Source organism: Agelaius phoeniceus, chromosome 21 (genome assembly GCF_051311805.1).
Source record: "Agelaius phoeniceus isolate bAgePho1 chromosome 21, bAgePho1.hap1, whole genome shotgun sequence".
NCBI classification, from domain to species: Eukaryota; Metazoa; Chordata; class Aves; order Passeriformes; family Icteridae; genus Agelaius; species Agelaius phoeniceus.
Window position 1 is genome coordinate 850,351 of NC_135285.1, and position 17,947 is coordinate 868,297.

Here is a 17,947-nt window from a genome sequence, read left to right on the forward strand (position 1 = left end):
CAGTTGCCTCCTGGGACTGTTGGAAGAATAGCCCAGCAGGACTGGGAATGCCAAGGAAACTGTGCTAGGCTGAGCAGTGACATTCATATTTGAAAAACAAGACTGATTTTATTTCTAGTTTGATTTTTTTTTTTGCTTCATCCAGCCAGCAAGTCTCAATCAGCTTTTGGCAGTCAAATTAAAAGTCTTCCTCTTGGAGAGAGATCAAGTCATCTTCCACATTCACAGAGATGACCCAGTCAGATCTCCTGAGCAATGGAGATGGGTCTAATGCCTTCATTCTTCTCCACTTTCCACCTCTTCGGCACCACTTCCCTGCCTGGTTTAGTAGGTAGGATGCCTAGGATGCCTCTAGTCAGGAGGCTGGGAGCTACTTTGTTTTCCAGAAGCAGTGCAGGAAAGCAGCCACCAGGCCTGCCACGATGGCCAGCACGAGGAAGGAGATGGCCCCTGCCCACAGGCCGGGCTGGTGGCCCTTGACCTGCTGCAGAGCCTCAGCAGGGATCATGTTGGTCAAGTTCAGCATAAAGCCCAGTGTCCACCCGATGTCTGTGTTTGCTGCCTGCAGGGAGACAGCACAGGGCATCATCCAAAAGCACCTCTGCCAGGCACCAGCAGCTTGTTGAGGGGCTGAGGGGCATCTGTCCTGTGAGCTGTCCCAGCTGTCTCACATGGGGACCAAGCTGTGATGAACCTGATCTTGCCAGCAGCAGTTGCACAAAGAGCTTTCCTCTCCCCCCTCCCCCACGGCTAAGGGACAGCTGAACATGGATGACTGCTCTGATCCAGGTGTGCCTCTGTGACCTGCACATGATTTGGATCTGGGGTTTCCTCTATTGCCATAATCCTTCTAATTTGGCTGCAGAGTCAGTAAGATTGGAAAGACCTTTCAGATCATGGAGTCCAGCCATCAGCCCAGCACCACCACCATGTTCATCACTAAGCTGTGTCCTCAAGTGCCACATCCACATGTTGTTTGAACACTTCCTGGGATGGTGACTCCACCAGTGCCTTGGGCAGCCTGTTCCAAAGCCTGACCCTTTCCATTTTCATTTCCATGAAAAAACACCATTCCTAGTACCTAACTAAGCTTCCCCTGGCAAAACCTGAGGCTGTCTCCTCTCATCCTGGAAATATTCTGGTCAGGCCATACTCTGGTTCAAAGTGGTCATGGGGCCACCATCACCTTTCTGATAACAACATCAGAGACCAAAGTGGCAAAATCCTCTGCTTTTCCCTGACCCCCCTAAAATCAGTTACATTCACAGCAGAGAAAGTGAGACATGAGCTGGCTCAGAGGTTTGGGGGTGGCTAAGAGAGAGCAAAGCTCTCCTGGGATGCCTGGGGAGCAGCCATGAAACAGGGACACACATCTCTGGCACAGAGGACTCCAGAGATGCTGCTCCTGAACATGTCCATTCTCTCCTGCTGCCCACAGGTGTTTACCTGCCTGCTGAAGTGGATGTTGCTCCAGGTGTGCTCATTGAACTTGTAGCCATCAAGCAGCAGTGTCAGGATGTAAAAGGCCACAGAGCAGTAGGTGTGCAGGTACTTCAAATCCTTTGGGAAGCTCTGCACCAGCTGTGAGGCCATCAGGGACCGAGTGCAACAGGGAGTGAAAGAGAGGCTCAGAAACCCTCCCTAGCCCAAGGAACAGCAGGGCTTGTACTCCAAGGACAGAGATTTGGGACAGGATAAGCACAAGGCTCCTGGCTGCCCTTCACAGGGCTCTCACCTCTGTCCAGTTCCTCCTGCAGAAGGAAAAGATTGTGGTGTTGACTTCACTCAGAGACTGCTGGCGGGTCAGGTTTAGGAAGTTGAAGGTGTAGTAGAACCCAGCAAAGGCCTGGGGGGCAAGGGAACATGGTGAAAAATAATTGCTTCCTCAGCTGAGAAAAGACCCAGGGGCCACTCTTGCCTGGGGAGAGAGTTCCAAGTAACTCCCAGGGTTCTGCATCTGGTACACCCTTGATGGTCTGCCAGAAAGTCTCAGAGCTGGCCCACAACCCTGGGGCTGTTCTTGCACTCTGAGCTAGCTCACACAGGCTCCCTCAGACAAGGTCTTCCCGTTTCCCTCAGGGAATGCTGGGGCATGGCAGGAGGCAGAAGCCACCTCTGAGCACAGAAGAGGTTTGCAGATAGAACCAGCCCCGAGGATCCCTCTCTCCCCGGCCCGTTCCACAATCAGTGGCAGAGGAGACACCCAGTCCCTGCCTTCACCCTCCCCCAGGCAGGGGACGGAGGCTGCTTACGAAGAACTGTCCCCGAACGGGGGGCTGATAGACCCCATTGAACCCGCACGGCCCCTGCGCCCCGCAGCTGAAGTTGAAGAGTCTCCGCACGGCTGTGTCACACGCGGCTGGATCCCCTGTCCCCGTCACCGTGAGGACAAGGCCAGGGCTGGCTGAGCTTGGCGCATGCACACAGGGGCTGTCGTAGAGCTCTGCCACGGTGATGTTCTCCTGGTACCCCTGGGGGTAGCAGGGGTGCTTGATCGGGGTACTCGAGCTGGCCTGGAGAGAGATGGAGCCATTAATGGGGCTGCAGTGCCCACTGAAACCCTTCCCACAGCCCATCCCAAAAAGCAGGACTGCACCCTAGGAGGACTGGATGCACCCCACCTGGGAGCTCCCTGAGCAGCCCTGGCTCCCGCAGCACTGGGCTCTGCCTCTGTCCCCGGGCAGTTGTGCAGGGACTGTGCTGGGAAACTTCTCTCTGGGCAGAAATGGAGCAAGGCCAAGAGCATGGTGACAGCAGAAAAACTACACATACAGCTGGGCTTGGGAAATTACAAAAAATGCCACTGCACAACAAGATGTGGAGAGAAGGGAGCCTGGCTGGCAACCACCATCACTTTCCACCCAAATGAGGCAATTTTTTGCTTCCCTAGATAAAACCCAAGCCTCTGCCAATTCCTGACTCATTGCCCACAGGCACGCCCAACGCTGCAGGGGGAGATGTGCCACGGCACTGGGAGATGGCTGAGCAGCCCCCGTGCCCCGTGGCACCTGGTGCAGAGCTGCCAGCAGCATCTTCAGGGCCTGGCTCTGCCCGTAGCACAGGTAGCTGTGGCTGTACAGGGAGTAGTTGGTGCCGTAGAGCCGGAAGAACACGGACGTGTTGCTGTCCTCCACGGGGACCCCGGGCTGGAAGGTGATCTGCGTCGAGGCACCGCCGAGGTCCAGAGCTCCCAGAACCTCGGTGTCCTGGGGATGTTCCCATTTCTCTGCAAACGAGAACTGGCCCAACACACAGCGAGGGTTAGGCTGAACTGCAGGCACTCACACTCACACTCCCTTCCCACAAGGACTTGGGGGCCCCAGGGGCACCTTCCACGTGCTCCCGGCTCCCTGTTTTACCCCTGCCTGCCCACATCTTCCTCAACCACAGACACTTCCACGGAGCACTCAGGTGTGGCCTCTTGGCTGCTGCACATCTGCTGGGATCCAGACATTTGGAGCAGGGATAAAGGAACCCTGCTCCAGTTCAGCCTGGAGGCTGATCCTGCTGACAGATCCCTGGGACCCCAAAATCCACCCGTGCGTCAGCACACGAGAGCACAGGGCCAGGCCGAGCTGGACACAAAGATCCTGTTAATCCCATTAATGAGGTGGAATCTGCAGCCCACAACCACAGGGGACCTTTGGCTGCCTGACCAGTGCCCCAAAGCTCCATTCCTCCCTCCTCTGCAGATAAGGAAAGCTGGCTGCAGCTCAGACAGGGACGTTCTCCCCACTGCCCCTCCCCTGCCCTCTCCCCAGCTGCACCTTGACCAGTGTCTCCAGCAGGTAGTTGACAGTGATCCAGCCAAAGGAGCCCTCCTCACTCCCCGTCAGGATCCGAGCTCCACGGAAATCCACAGGGTACTCCCCAATGGCCTTGGACACCTCGGCCAAGACCTGCTCGGCCTTGCTGCTGTTCTCCTCCCTGCCAGCAAAGGCACAAACACCTCAGGTGCTGCAGGCCCTGCCTGGCAGCTCTGGCAGCCGGGTTGGCACTGAGAGGCTGCCGAGGAGCTGCTCCCAGACATCTCTCCAGCACTGCCCTGCCTGCAGGTGGCTCCTGCAACCCCCAAATCCCTCACCCGGGGCCTCGGGACTCTCCCTAAAAACGCTGCCCGCAGGCTCTGCTGGAGCCCTGGCAAAGTCCGTGCCACTCTGGCAAAGGGGGCTCATCCCCTCTGGGCCGCTGCCAGGCCGGTGCTGCAGAGGGCCGGGCGCGTCCCCCGGGCACGGCCAGCGGCTCTCCCGGACACCCCGTGGCACCGCGGGCAGGGCTGCTCTGCCCATCCCCACGGCCTGGCCGGGCAGCACCCCCGTGGCCCGGCCCCTGCGCCCCGCTGCCAGCCCCGGCTCCGGCGCGGCGCAGAGCGCGGCAAGGGCGGGAGGTGCCGGTACCTCAGCAGCCGCATGCCGGCCGTGGCCCCCAGGTACGTGGGGGTCTCCCGCTGCTGCTCGGCCGGGACGATCTTCATGGCCCTGTCCAGGCAAGGCTTCAGGCTGGCGCCAGCCCCCGCGGGATCGTCTGCGTAGCTGGAGATGCCAGGTCCTGCCACAGGCAACCGGTGACGGAGAGAGCCCAGCGCCACCCCGCAGGGACGGCACAGCAGGGGACATGTCCACTCAGGAATCCCATAGGGCTTTTTTGTTGCTCGCCCCAGGTAGTCCCGACCCGTCTCGGAGCTGTCCCGCCAGGAGGCAGCAGCTGTGGCACGGCCACTCGCCCCGGGAGCCGCAGGAGCTCCTGCTCCGGCCAGAGCGGGAGGGCTGCGGGCGTGCCTGGGGATGCTGAGCGCACACCTGATCCCGTAGGGACCGAAGTGCTGGGCACGGCCAGTCAGTCGTGCAGGAGCTGTGACAAACACAGCTGTTCCCCATTTCCCTGAGGAAGGGGTAGGGTGTCCTGCACCCTGCTGCGAGGGCACGTGGAGCTGATAGGCACACAGAGGTCCCCTTGCACAGCCTCCCTATTTTCACAGGCTGGCACTGGATCTGAGAACCCGGCATGGTCCTGCATTTGGTAGGGACAGGCTCTGGGGTGGAAATCTCACTATCTATCTTCCCGGGAGCTTTGACTCAATAACTGCCATTAGCCCAAGCAGCCCTTGCGTTACACTTTGCCCTCGGGCTGACCTTTGCAGTTAACCAGTAACTGTCATGCTGCCGCTGCCGAGCGGGACATGAGGGCAAGGTGAGCTCTGAGCCCTCTTCTCCTTGCCCAGGCACCTCTGCCCTGGCCTGGTGGCTTTTGCTAGCCCCAGACCAGCTCCATGTACCATTTATCTGCTTCTAGATCTGCTCTCTAGAGTGGGCATTTCCTCCAGAGAAACTTGTCCTTGTGCCAAAGCCTGACACAGAACTTTTGCAATAGGAATACACACCCCTGTGGGTATTTAGAAATACCCGATAGATAAATTAGCATTTATCACACCTGGCATGAATCAGCTTTAGTGTGTGGAACAGCCATGCAGGGCAGCACCAAGGCTGGCCAGCCCCGGGTGAGGTGGGCATGGAGAGGGAGGGCAGATCCCAGCACTCACCGGACACAGAGCAGGCCTCCACCTGGGACACGATGCCCGTGCCGTTCTCCTTGTCCGCGCGCCACTGGTAGATGTAGAGGGACGTGTGTGTGGAGCCAGCATCAAACACCAGGCCGTGCTGGGGAGGAGAGGGGACACAGGGTGTCAGGGGAGCAGACCAGTGTCACCTGCTGCAGAGTGAGTGAGAGAAGCTCCAGGAGAGTCATCGGAGCTCTAGTGGCCAGGGGAGCCTAGAATGGCCAAACAAAACTGGTGCTCTCCAGGACAGAAAAAGTCTGGTGGCATTGCAGTTACCAGCTGTGTTGGGGATAAGGATCCATCCCAAGCACCTGGAGCTGGCAGTGCTTTGGGATGAAAAAGCTGCATGTGCTGTGGGCCCAGGCACAGTGATCAAATTTAGCCAGACCTGCTCCAGTCTGTGCAGGGCACTGTCCCCATGTTGGTGACAAACAGCACAGCCTGCCTGAAACCCAGGCAAAACCCAACACCCAACGGTAGCCAGCAGCCAAGTGAGAGCTGTGCTCCTCCCGAGGACCCTACCTTGGTGCTGGGGGGCAGAAGCACATCCTTCACATTCACGACGCTCAGAATGAGGGCAATGATGCTGCAGACACAGGTGGCTGCCAGGAGACCGGCAATGGCCTTGGCTTTGGAGCCCATTCCTCCTCCAACCTGCAGGGACAGCCCCAGCCCCCAGCTCACACCTCATGCATGGGTATGGGACTTTCCCCTTCCCGACAATGAAGCCATTCTCTGGTACATGGCTGCTCTTAGCATGGAAGAGGATAATATCCACGGGCTCCTCTGGACCCATCCCAGTAGGGCTGTTGGCAGCCTCAGGGCTGGGACACTGCCATTCTGAGCACTCCCTCCTTGGAGGATTTTCAGTACAGCTTTTTCAGCCCTGCCTTCTCACCTGCAGCCTCTCAGGTCCCTCTGTGCCCAGCCCTGCTCAAGCTGTTGCCTGGCTGGCAATCAGCACCTTCCTTCACAGCAGCATCACTGGGGGAAGCCCAGCTGTGGATAGCTGGAGTTCCAAGCTGGGAGCAGGATCGTGGCCTGGCAGGGTACCAGTGTGACCATCCTCTCTGGGGTGCAGAGCCACATCCCTCCAGCACCCACATGCTGCCACCTCAAAACCCATCCCACCACACTTGGGACCAGGTCCCATCTGTTGCCCAGCAGGCCCAGATTGTCCCTGAGAGGGTCCTCTCTGCTTCAGGCAGGGAAACAGCATCTCCAGCTGTGTGTCTCCTGCCTGGCCCAGCTCTTGCTGATGCCACAGCATGTAAGAGATGCACTGGGACAGTGTCCATGCCTGCTGTTATCCCCACACCTCTCCTGCAGCCCCAAGGGCAGGCAGGAGGGCAGAGGCAGGAAGATCCTGCTGATCTGGACACACAGCCAGGCTGGAATGCCCACAGCGATTGTCCTTGGGGACTGGAGCACTTCCCACTTGTCCATCCAGAGCTCAGCTCCCATCAGAAACAGCCCCCAGATACTCCTAAGAAATTGTAGCAAAGCAAAGAGTCTGGTTCTCTGTGACGGCCTCTGCACAGGGCAGCTGAGATATCCATGTGCTCAGCATCTCACAGCTGGTCCAGGTGTGCTTTTTGAAATGCACGGCTCTCTCTCCTCCTCCTGCACTGCCCTGCTTGGTGCCTTGAGCCATACAGGTAGGATGCCTGCTGTATCCTGCTGAGGCTGACCTTGCTTCATACTCCAGCTAAAACCTGCGGGTGGCCTGAGAGCCCTGGGCACCAGAGGCATGGTTTAACCCCACCAGTGCTTTGGGTGGAACCTGGAGCTGTCACTTGGCTACACAATTCTCCTGTGAGTGCATAAAATCCCTGAGAAACTCCCCTGCCATTTTCCCAGGCCAGTGGAGAGAAAAGACTTTTGGCAAGGTCAAAGGAGATGCTGATTCCTGTTTTGGAGTCAGCATCTCTGGCAATGAGCAAGGGTGACCAATCTCGTGCATGGCATGAGATGCACAACAACGAACAGCAGCTGTTCTTTGGGCCCATGTCATGGGATATGGGACCACCAAAATCCCTTATCAGACCTTGTCCTATAGCCAGGAGCCTTCCCTCTACAATGGCTATGAAGAGATTGTATGGAATCCTCTGATAAATCCTTGTCATAGAAACAAGGAATCATTAAGGACCTCTTTGAGATATTAAAGTGGTTATCAATTCAAAGTTATCTCAGACTCAAATCATTAACCCAGCACCACCAAGAAAACCAGTGAATTATGTCCCCAGTTGTCATATCTGCAAACCCCTACCAGCCCTGCTGGGGTTTGCCCAGTTATAACTGTGCCGTTGGGATATGATTCATCTGCTCCAGGTAACAAACAAAGCCATGGGAAAAGTCTGCAGCCCAGCCTACATCCTGGAAAACTCTATCCCAGGCACTGTGAAATGGAAGGACACGAATTGGTGACAAATTGCACTGTGCTGCATGCAGGAGAGGGTGGGAAATGCGCTCCTCCTGCTCTGTTAGGGACTAATTCCCATTTTGACTGGACAGGGGGCAACACCCAAAGGCAGCACAGAGCAGGCTCTCCCAGGCAGGACAACAGGGCACAGAAAGGGAGCCCAGTGGGTGGGAAACAATGTGAGAAGCTGATCGATCTGCCTAGGCTTTCTGTGGCATCCCGGGGCTGGGCAGCTCCAGTACCTGCTACCATCCGTGCAGGATCAGGAGCAGCAGGACAGAAGAGTGGTGCTGATGCCTCCAGGGCTGCAGAGGAGGCACGATGCTGCACAGTGTCTGCCCATTTCCAGGTGTGCAAAGTTTCGAGCTGTGCCCAGCAGCTGGAGCAGGGCTGCACTTGTTTGTGTAGGGCTGGCCATGATAAAGGGCTTGACAAACACCTGTGGGACGTCCCTCGCTTGCAGCATCCCTTGTGCACAGGGAGCAGGGCCTCAAAATTGGGGCAAAAGGCTCAGAGCCACTGCTGGATCTAAACTGCCTGTTGCTCAGGACAATGGGGGGGCTGACTTCCCACTGGGCACATTTGGGATTTGAAAGCGAAAAGGGCTCTGAAAGTTCTAAGAGGGTGACTGTGGATGCCAGGAGCATCCTTGCCAGGCAGAGCAGTTTCCTGCATCCCACCTCCCACCAGCGCTGGGGCTTGGCAGTGCCCTCCGTGCCTGGTCTCTGTGCCCTCCGTGCCCCTCTGCCCCCCGCACCTGGGAACCTCGTGCGGCGAGCGGCCGCCCCGGCCCTCTCGCCCTCCCGCACCGCCCCAGGGAGCGTGTTTGCCCCAGCACCGCCCCGCTGCTGCCCGGGGCCCGCTCCCAGCCCAGCTCCATCGAGGGGCAGCAGCCCCCGGGCCCGGCTCCCCCCGTGCCTGCCCCGGCTCACCCCGCTGGCTCCGGCCGCCGCTCCGGCCCCGCCGCGCTCGGCCCGGGCTCAGCGCGTACCTGGGGCCGGGAGCCCGCTCCTGGGACAAAGGCTGCCTCGCCGGCGTGGCCCTCCCCTTGGCCCCGGACCAGCAACCTGCCCAGGAGAGCGCTTGTCCGGGAGGCAGCGGGGCTGGGGCCGGAGAGCCGGGGTGGAAAGAGCATCCGGGATTAACCACTTCGCTGCTGGAGGAGCGGCACAGCCTGGCACGCTCAGCCCGGGGGCGGGGGGGTTGCGCTGCCCGCGCAGATCAGCGAGGGGACAGAGAGATCCCAGGCAGCCCCGGCCCCCGGAGCCTGCGAGCGCCTGGCGCCGGAGGCAGCAGCTGAGCTCCGAGAGCCTCAGACACCCCTGCCAGACCTGCCGCACAAACGCCGTGAGGGGCCGAGCCTGCCCTGTCACTCTGCTGTCACCCGGCTGTCACCCGGCTCTGCGGGACCCCCGCTGTCCTGCTGCAGGCCGAGCCAGGCTGGCAGCGGGGCTCGGGACAGAAACAGGAAGGACCTGGCAGGTGAGGAGCTGTCCCTACAACCATCCACGTGGGATCCATCCCCACAGCCATCCGCGTGGGATCCATCCCCACAGGCAGGCACCGAGCTGTCCCCACGGTTAGGGAGCTACCCGAATTGCCAGGGTCCGGTCTGTCCCCATGGCCAGCACCTGTCCATGGCCAGAGTCCCGTGGCTTTACGACAGTGCGGGCAGGGAGCGGGCAGGGTACGGGCAGAGATGCAGGCAGACGGACCGGCAGATAGGGCAAAGGTGCGGGCAGGGAACAGACAGAGTGCGGGAGCGTGCAGGCAGGGGGGAGGCAGAGTAAGGGAGGGAGCGGCAGGGTACAAGGAGGGGACAGGCAGAGGGATAGACAGGGTAAAGCCAGGGGTACAGGCAGGGAGGAGGTAGGGGGACAGGGAGGGAGGAGGCAGAGGGACAGGGAGGGGGACAGGCAGGCTGGGGCCGGGTGTCCGGCGCGAGCAGCGGCCACCCCGAGCTCCCCGCTCTTTCCGCCTGCGGCAGCGCCCAGAGCCCGCCCCGGCCGGGGCCGGACCCGGACGTCCGAGAGCGGCTCAGCTTCGCTTTCGCTTCGCTCTGCTCCGCTGGGGCGGCGTGGGCCCCGAGCCGGCGGGGAGCGGGCTGTGCCCCGATCGCCGCCCCACGGAGGGACGGAGAGGGCTCCGGGCACAGGTACGGGACGGCTGGATCGCGGCAGGCGGGAGCTTCGCCCCTGCCCCTTCCCAGCGGCTCGGGGCCAGACAAGTTCATGGTCTCCCAATTCGCCCAGCTCGTGTCCCAGGGGGTCACTTAGGGGGTGGGGGCGACCACGGGCTACAGGGAGAAGGGAATCCCCGGAGGGGCAGGAGGCTCGGGGCAGAGGCAGGAGGCTTGGGGCTCCTTTGGCAAAGTCCCTTCCTCCTCGTAGACCTTCCCAAAGATTTCCCCGTCCCCCTTCCCAAAGATCCTACCAAAGACTATCCCTCACGCACATGCTCCTCCCAAAGCCCATCCCGCCCCACAGGCCCGCCTCCTAAAGACCATCCCTCCCCCCAAACCCTCTTCCCAAAGGCCATCCCTCCCTCCCAAACCCTCCTCCTAAAGACCCTCCCTCCCCACACACCCTCCGCCCAAAAGCCGCCCCTGCCCACAGTCCCTCTCTGCAGACCCTCCTCCTAGAGACCACGCCTCCCCGCAAACCTCCCAAAGACCATCCCTTCCCAGTGACCCCTCCCCAATCCATCCCTTCCTGCAGACCTCCCCAGAGCCTATCGATGTCGCCGCGCCTGCTCAGGGCGGTGGGCTGGGGCTGGGCGGCCGTGCTGGCACTGCTGACCGTGGTCGTCTTCGTCCTGGTGCTGCTCCCGGCAAAGGATGCTGTCCTTCCTACCAGAATCAAAGTAGGTGTCCAGTGAGACCTGGGGGAGCCTGCGAATCCCACCAACCCCTTTCTATCTCGAATTCTTCCATCAGCCCTGCCTTCCTCTCAGTTTGCAAGTTTCCCCATGATCAGCCCAGCTTTTCAGGACTTAACCTCATCAAGGTGGCACTGGGCAGATCAGCCTCCCCCAAACCACAGTCCTGGCTGCTTGGTAAGGATGGGAGAGAGAAGTGCAGCCTGCTTTCCACAGCTGCTCCATCTGCCACCCCAGTCACTCTCTTCCCTGTTTTCAGACATCCAGGTCACCTATTAGGTTCACAACTCTCTTCCCTACTGCTTTCTGCGGCTGGTCTGCTAAAAAATATCAGGTTTTGTCAGATTTGCTAAAGGCCTGGGAGCAGCCTGGGCTTTGGGCCATGCCTGGGTGCCTCCCTGCTCTGCGACTCACCCCGCTGACCTGCGCGTCCTTCCTGGGCTGTGACTCGCTGAGTGGCGAACCCGGGGCTGTTAGAGGTGGAGCAGGGCTGCTGAAGGGAGGGTGATGTGCAGACCCCTGCTGCTCACGGTCCTACAGGGGAAGCAGGAGCAGAAGCTCTCAGAAACCCCCGTGGCACTTGGTGCAGCCCCGGGCCAGCTGTGAGCCCATGTCCCCTCTCCTCCCCAGCACGGCCTGGTGTTTGATGCTGGCTCCACACACACGTCCCTCTACATCTACCGGTGGCGCGCGGACAAGGAGAACGGCACGGGCATCGTGTCCCAGGTGGAGGCCTGCTCTGTGTCTGGTGAGTGCTGGGATTTGCCCTCCCTCTCTCAAAGCCTCCTGGAGCACTGTCCCAAACTCTCACAGCACCATCACTGATCCCTTTCAGCCTGCTCTGGGCTGAAAGAAGATTGCCCTGTGAGGAATCACAGGAAAGGGTCGGGATCATCTGCACCTGAGGGAATCCTACAGTCACTGGGAGGTGCAAAGTTGGGGGAAGAATTGGGCCCCCACTTAGCTCAGATCCTTCAGCCAGTCCTTTCCAGATGTGCATCACCTCACAGCTTGGGATGCTGGATGTGCCCTTTGCTCCTTCTCCCCTGCCTCAGTTTCCTTGGCTCTTCTTACCACATCAGTTTACACCTTCTTTCATTATGTCCAGCTTCATGTGCCCACAGGGCCTCCCCAAAGCTCTGCGCAAGTCCCTGAGCAGTCCCCTGTCTCCACTCAGGTGGGGCCTGAGAGCTCCTGGGGCAGCAGTTTGCATTTCGGTATCTGCAGCTCCAAACCGAGCAGGGTGGGCGCTATGGCTGGGACACCTGAGTGTGTCTGAGCAGGCCAGCAGAGCTCCCTGGGGAAGGGGTGGACATGTCCCCTGCTGTGCCGTCCCTGCGGGGTGGCGCTGGGCTCTCTCCGTCACCGGTTGCCTGTGGCAGGACCTGGCATCTCCAGCTACGCAGACGATCCCGCAGGGGCTGGCGCCAGCCTGAAGCCTTGCCTGGACAGGGCCATGAAGATCGTCCCGGCCGAGCAGCAGCGGGAGACCCCCACGTACCTGGGGGCCACGGCCGGCATGCGGCTGCTGAGGTACCGGCACCTCCCGCCCTTGCCGCGCTCTGCGCCGCGCCGGAGCCGGGGCTGGCAGCGGGGCGCAGGGGCCGGGCCACGGGGGTGCTGCCCGGCCAGGCCGTGGGGATGGGCAGAGCAGCCCTGCCCGCGGTGCCACGGGGTGTCCGGGAGAGCCGCTGGCCGTGCCCGGGGGACGCGCCCGGCCCTCTGCAGCACCGGCCTGGCAGCGGCCCAGAGGGGATGAGCCCCCTTTGCCAGAGTGGCACGGACTTTGCCAGGGCTCCAGCAGAGCCTGCGGGCAGCGTTTTTAGGGAGAGTCCCGAGGCCCCGGGTGAGGGATTTGGGGGTTGCAGGAGCCACCTGCAGGCAGGGCAGTGCTGGAAAGATGTCTGGGAGCAGCTCCTCGGCAGCCTCTCAGTGCCAACCCGGCTGCCAGAGCTGCCAGGCAGGGCCTGCAGCACCTGAGGTGTTTGTGCCTTTGCTGGCAGGGAGGAGAACAGCAGCAAGGCCGAGCAGGTCTTGGCCGAGGTGTCCAAGGCCATTGGGGAGTACCCTGTGGATTTCCGTGGAGCTCGGATCCTGACGGGGAGTGAGGAGGGCTCCTTTGGCTGGATCACTGTCAACTACCTGCTGGAGACACTGGTCAAGGTGCAGCTGGGGAGAGGGCAGGGGAGGGGCAGTGGGGAGAACGTCCCTGTCTGAGCTGCAGCCAGCTTTCCTTATCTGCAGAGGAGGGAGGAATGGAGCTTTGGGGCACTGGTCAGGCAGCCAAAGGTCCCCTGTGGTTGTGGGCTGCAGATTCCACCTCATTAATGGGATTAACAGGATCTTTGTGTCCAGCTCGGCCTGGCCCTGTGCTCTCGTGTGCTGACGCACGGGTGGATTTTGGGGTCCCAGGGATCTGTCAGCAGGATCAGCCTCCAGGCTGAACTGGAGCAGGGTTCCTTTATCCCTGCTCCAAATGTCTGGATCCCAGCAGATGTGCAGCAGCCAAGAGGCCACACCTGAGTGCTCCGTGGAAGTGTCTGTGGTTGAGGAAGATGTGGGCAGGCAGGGGTAAAACAGGGAGCCGGGAGCACGTGGAAGGTGCCCCTGGGGCCCCCAAGTCCTTGTGGGAAGGGAGTGTGAGTGTGAGTGCCTGCAGTTCAGCCTAACCCTCGCTGTGTGTTGGGCCAGTTCTCGTTTGCAGAGAAATGGGAACATCCCCAGGACACCGAGGTTCTGGGAGCTCTGGACCTCGGCGGTGCCTCGACGCAGATCACCTTCCAGCCCGGGGTCCCCGTGGAGGACAGCAACACGTCCGTGTTCTTCCGGCTCTACGGCACCAACTACTCCCTGTACAGCCACAGCTACCTGTGCTACGGGCAGAGCCAGGCCCTGAAGATGCTGCTGGCAGCTCTGCACCAGGTGCCACGGGGCACGGGGGCTGCTCAGCCATCTCCCAGTGCCGTGGCACATCTCCCCCTGCAGCGTTGGGCGTGCCTGTGGGCAATGAGTCAGGAATTGGCAGAGGCTTGGGTTTTATCTAGGGAAGCAAAAAATTGCCTCATTTGGGTGGAAAGTGATGGTGGTTGCCAGCCAGGCTCCCTTCTCTCCACATCTTGTTGTGCAGTGGCATTTTTTGTAATTTCCCAAGCCCAGCTGTATGTGTAGTTTTTCTGCTGTCACCATGCTCTTGGCCTTGCTCCATTTCTGCCCAGAGAGAAGTTTCCCAGCACAGTCCCTGCACAACTGCCCGGGGACAGAGGCAGAGCCCAGTGCTGCGGGAGCCAGGGCTGCTCAGGGAGCTCCCAGGTGGGGTGCATCCAGTCCTCCTAGGGTGCAGTCCTGCTTTTTGGGATGGGCTGTGGGAAGGGTTTCAGTGGGCACTGCAGCCCCATTAATGGCTCCATCTCTCTCCAGGCCAGCTCGAGTACCCCGATCAAGCACCCCTGCTACCCCCAGGGGTACCAGGAGAACATCACCGTGGCAGAGCTCTACGACAGCCCCTGTGTGCATGCGCCAAGCTCAGCCAGCCCTGGCCTTGTCCTCACGGTGACGGGGACAGGGGATCCAGCCGCGTGTGACACAGCCGTGCGGAGACTCTTCAACTTCAGCTGCGGGGCGCAGGGGCCGTGCGGGTTCAATGGGGTCTATCAGCCCCCCATGCGGGGACAGTTCTTCGTAAGCAGCCTCCGTCCCCTGCCTGGGGGAGGGTGAAGGCAGGGACTGGGTGTCTCCTCTGCCACTGATTGTGGAACGGGCCGGGGAGAGAGGGATCCTCGGGGCTGGTTCTATCTGCAAACCTCTTCTGTGCTCAGAGGTGGCTTCTGCCTCCTGCCATGCCCCAGCATTCCCTGAGGGAAACGGGAAGACCTTGTCTGAGGGAGCCTGTGTGAGCTAGCTCAGAGTGCAAGAACAGCCCCAGGGTTGTGGGCCAGCTCTGAGACTTTCTGGCAGACCATCAAGGGGGTGCTGACCTGTGTGCCAGGTAGCCACAGACCTCTGTTCTCCCAACGCCATTCCCTGTGGGCAGCATTCCCAGCTCCCTCCTCCAGGGTCACTGCCGGCACCTTGCAGTGTTGAGCGGAGCCTTACAGGGATCCCTGCTTATGGGTGGGTGGCATCTGTGCCCTGAGTGCTTCAATAACCTGTCACCTTTGGTCTTGACTCCCACAGGCCTTCTCAGGGTTTTATCACATCCTTCACTTTCTGAACCTGACAGGAGGGCAGCCCCTGAGCTTGGTCAATGCCACCATCAGGCAGATATGCAACAGCAGCTGGAAACAGGTGAGATCCTGCCCAGGAGTGTGTTTCACCTGGGCACTGGGCAGCCTGAAGGCTCATCCCCAGCCCCTCCTCTGCTGTGCTCAGCTGTAGAGAGCCAGGAGGAGCACAAAGGTCTCTGTGCCTGGAGAGAGATGGGAGAGCAGCCTGCTGCTCCCCGGGGTCTCTTTGCTCCCAGCTGCACTGAGGGGCTGTTCCCCAATGTGGGCACATCCAGCACTGCTCTGGGTCCAGCCTCCCCCTGTTCTCCCACCTCTGCAGGTGCAGGAGTTGTTCCCCACGGCGAGCAGGACCCAGCTCCGTGACGCCTGCACAGCCAGCTCCTACATCCTCACCCTCCTCCTGCAAGGCTACAAATTCAACATCACAACATGGCCCAGCATCCACTTCATCCAGCAGGTAGGAGAGTGTCCAGCAGCCCCCAGCTTCCACACTTTGTGCCATGAAGTGCCTTGTGCCTACCCTGCTGCTGCTGGGGACGGGGGATACCAGGGCAGCACAGCCCCACTGCCCATACCCAGGGCAGCTCCTGAGCTACACTCACACAGCTGCTGGCACATCTGGCCTGGCCCTTTGTGCTCTCCCCCAGTTTATGTCACTGCTGGGGCCTCTGCAGCCCAAGGTGGGCACAGAAATGGTGGTTGTGGAGCAGGACCTGAGGGTGCAGGCTCTTCTCTAGTTTGCCTGGTACTTTGCAGCCTTTCCCATCCCTCTTCCCTGTCTGTCTGCACAGGTTGCTAACACAGATGTGGGCTGGACTCTGGGCTACATGCTCAATCTCACCAACCTGATCCCCTCAGAGCCTCCCACAGCAGGCACAGAGCTCCCAAGAAGCATCTGGATAGCAGCCACACTTCTGCTGGCCATCATGCTCATCCTCATCTTCTGCCTGCTCACAGCCACGTGCTGCCACAGAAACTCCTCGGGCTATGAGCAGCTGTAGCAGCACTGCCTCCAGAGGCTGCCAGGCCGGGTCCTGCTGCCACTCCTCTGCAAGGAGCTACTTCCCGAGAATCACCCTGTGTGCCCAGGGGCCACAGACTTGTCCTGGGGGGCCCTGACTCCTGGCCTGGTGAGCTGGAGTTGGCACAGCTGTAAAACACCCTCCTCACAGCTGTGTGCTCTCTGGCTCTCCTTTCCCTGCGCTGCTGGTTGGAGATGCTCCAGGAGGGAGGGCTTGGCCATGAGGGGCAGGGGTGCTGTGGGGTGGCTGAGATGGGGGCTGGGGGGTCTGGCAGCAGTGGGACTGTCACAGGGCTGCTTACAGCCCACAGCAGAAACCCAGGGTGGGAAAAACACATCCTGCCCCATCCCAGGGCCAGGGTCTGCATCTCCCACAGCCAGTGCCAGCCCCAGGGGCCGTGGCTTTGGGGATGTCTGGGACACTGGCCTGGTAGACAGGGCTCTGCCTAGGGCTGGGAAGCCCTGTGAGGGGGGGATGGCACAGCTGCCTCCTCTCCTGCAATGAGGTTCTTCTCCAGTCCAGCTGCAACCCGTGGCTGGCAGACAGCTCACCCTCCCTTTCCAACACAGGGTGACTTGGGAACACTGCTGGGACATGGCAGAGGCAGCTTCCTGGGCCCCCTGTACATTTTTGGGGAGTCTTGTTGGCAGCCAAGTGATGGGTGAGTTGAGACACCTCCTCAGAGAAGGAAAAGCCTGTCCTTGTGCCCTGTTGGCTCCACTCCAAAGTTCAGCAGACACCTCAGTGTCTGCAGGGACACCTCCCATAGATTCGTTGCCTCACCTTTGAGTCTCTGTCGTCACCACAGGACAAAGTAATAAAATCACTTCTGGGAGACAGAAGTAATAAAATCACAACGATTTGGAAGCAGAGTAGCAGGCATTTCCCCATGTGCTGCCTTTTATTTGTTTATTTGGATGATGAGAACTGTGAGGTGCCCAGCATTCCACAGGGATACCAAAGGTCTGCTGCTCACTGTGGGAACGCAAACAACAGCATGAATCATCCACAGAGCAGCTAAAAATGAGCAGAACCAAAGGCAAAGGCCATGGGCAGGACCCAGCTCAGCCATGTGCAGGGCAGGACTCACAGCCTGCTGGAGCCTCATCCTGACACCCATGGGGTCCAGGCTTCTGCTGGTGGGACAGTGCTGTCTCCAGGAAGGCACTGAGGAACATCAATCCCTTTATTCCAGGTGAAAAGGAAGAGGATGAGGTGGGTGGTGAGATGTGATGATGAGATGACTTGACATGCCATACCACGGTGATGAGATGGACTCTCCGGAGGGGCATGGACCACGCTTCTGACTGTGGGTGCTCAGTGTCCTTTCTCTAAGACCATCTCCATGAAAGCTCCAGCCACAGCCCCTCCACAGGGCCAGCTGGGGTCCCACAGAGCATCCCTCAGGCTGGCAGACCCAGCAGGGACCTGCTGGCTCTTGGTGGCCATGCTCAGAGCTGGCATTGCATGGAGCACCCTGGAGTGCCTGCCCCGTGCCCCACCAGGCTGGCACCAGGGCACTGTCCCATGGCCAGGCTGGCCCTCCACAGCCCCAGGGCCAGCTGGTGGAATGGAGCCATGTCTGTAACACACAGAGCACTGACAGCAGGCACACAGGCTCGGCTGAGGCTTCTGCAGGCTGATCCCATTGTGTCTCCATGGAAGTGGAACTCCTCTGGAAACCTCAGAGTGCCTGTCTGCATGATGGGGGCCAGGCCCACGGAAAAGCAGACCCCAGTTCTCTGGAGCTGTGGAGGTGACTCTGCTCAGCAGCACAGACCCAGTCCTGGGCTCCAGTTATGCAGGCAGGAGCAGGGGGACTCCAGCACGGCCCTGCAGCCCCAGT

General features: G+C 60.2%; 2 protein-coding genes across 3 annotated transcripts; one reads left to right on the forward strand and one right to left on the reverse strand.

Moving 5' to 3' along the window:
* Positions 1-88: 88 nt before the first annotated feature.
* Positions 89-10,212, reverse strand: LOC129128853 (ectonucleoside triphosphate diphosphohydrolase 8). Its single transcript, XM_054646431.2, has 11 exons — positions 9,998-10,212; positions 8,971-9,082; positions 6,080-6,211; positions 5,540-5,657; positions 4,398-4,548; positions 3,768-3,927; positions 3,009-3,239; positions 2,253-2,513; positions 1,736-1,846; positions 1,447-1,581; positions 89-562 (listed from the first exon to the last, which is right to left on the reverse strand). The coding sequence occupies exons 1-11, from the start codon at positions 10,210-10,212 to the stop codon at positions 371-373; spliced, it is 1,818 nt and encodes a 605-aa protein (XP_054502406.2). The 3' UTR covers positions 89-370.
* LOC129128822 (ectonucleoside triphosphate diphosphohydrolase 8-like) lies at positions 10,003-16,983 on the forward strand. Of its 2 annotated transcripts, XR_013184953.1 has the most exons (11): positions 10,003-10,134; positions 10,697-10,841; positions 11,487-11,604; positions 12,239-12,389; positions 12,860-13,019; positions 13,548-13,778; positions 14,274-14,534; positions 15,030-15,140; positions 15,399-15,536; positions 15,871-16,209; positions 16,671-16,983. XR_013184953.1 is itself a non-coding variant. In XM_054646395.2 (10 exons), the coding sequence occupies exons 2-10, from the start codon at positions 10,716-10,718 to the stop codon at positions 16,078-16,080; spliced, it is 1,506 nt and encodes a 501-aa protein (XP_054502370.2). In that variant the 5' UTR covers positions 10,003-10,134; positions 10,697-10,715; the 3' UTR covers positions 16,081-16,250. The 2 variants fall into 2 exon arrangements, 1 of the variants encoding a protein (XP_054502370.2); XM_054646395.2 differs by lacking the exon at positions 16,671-16,983 and having other exon boundaries at positions 15,871-16,250.
* Positions 16,984-17,947: the final 964 nt, after the last annotated feature.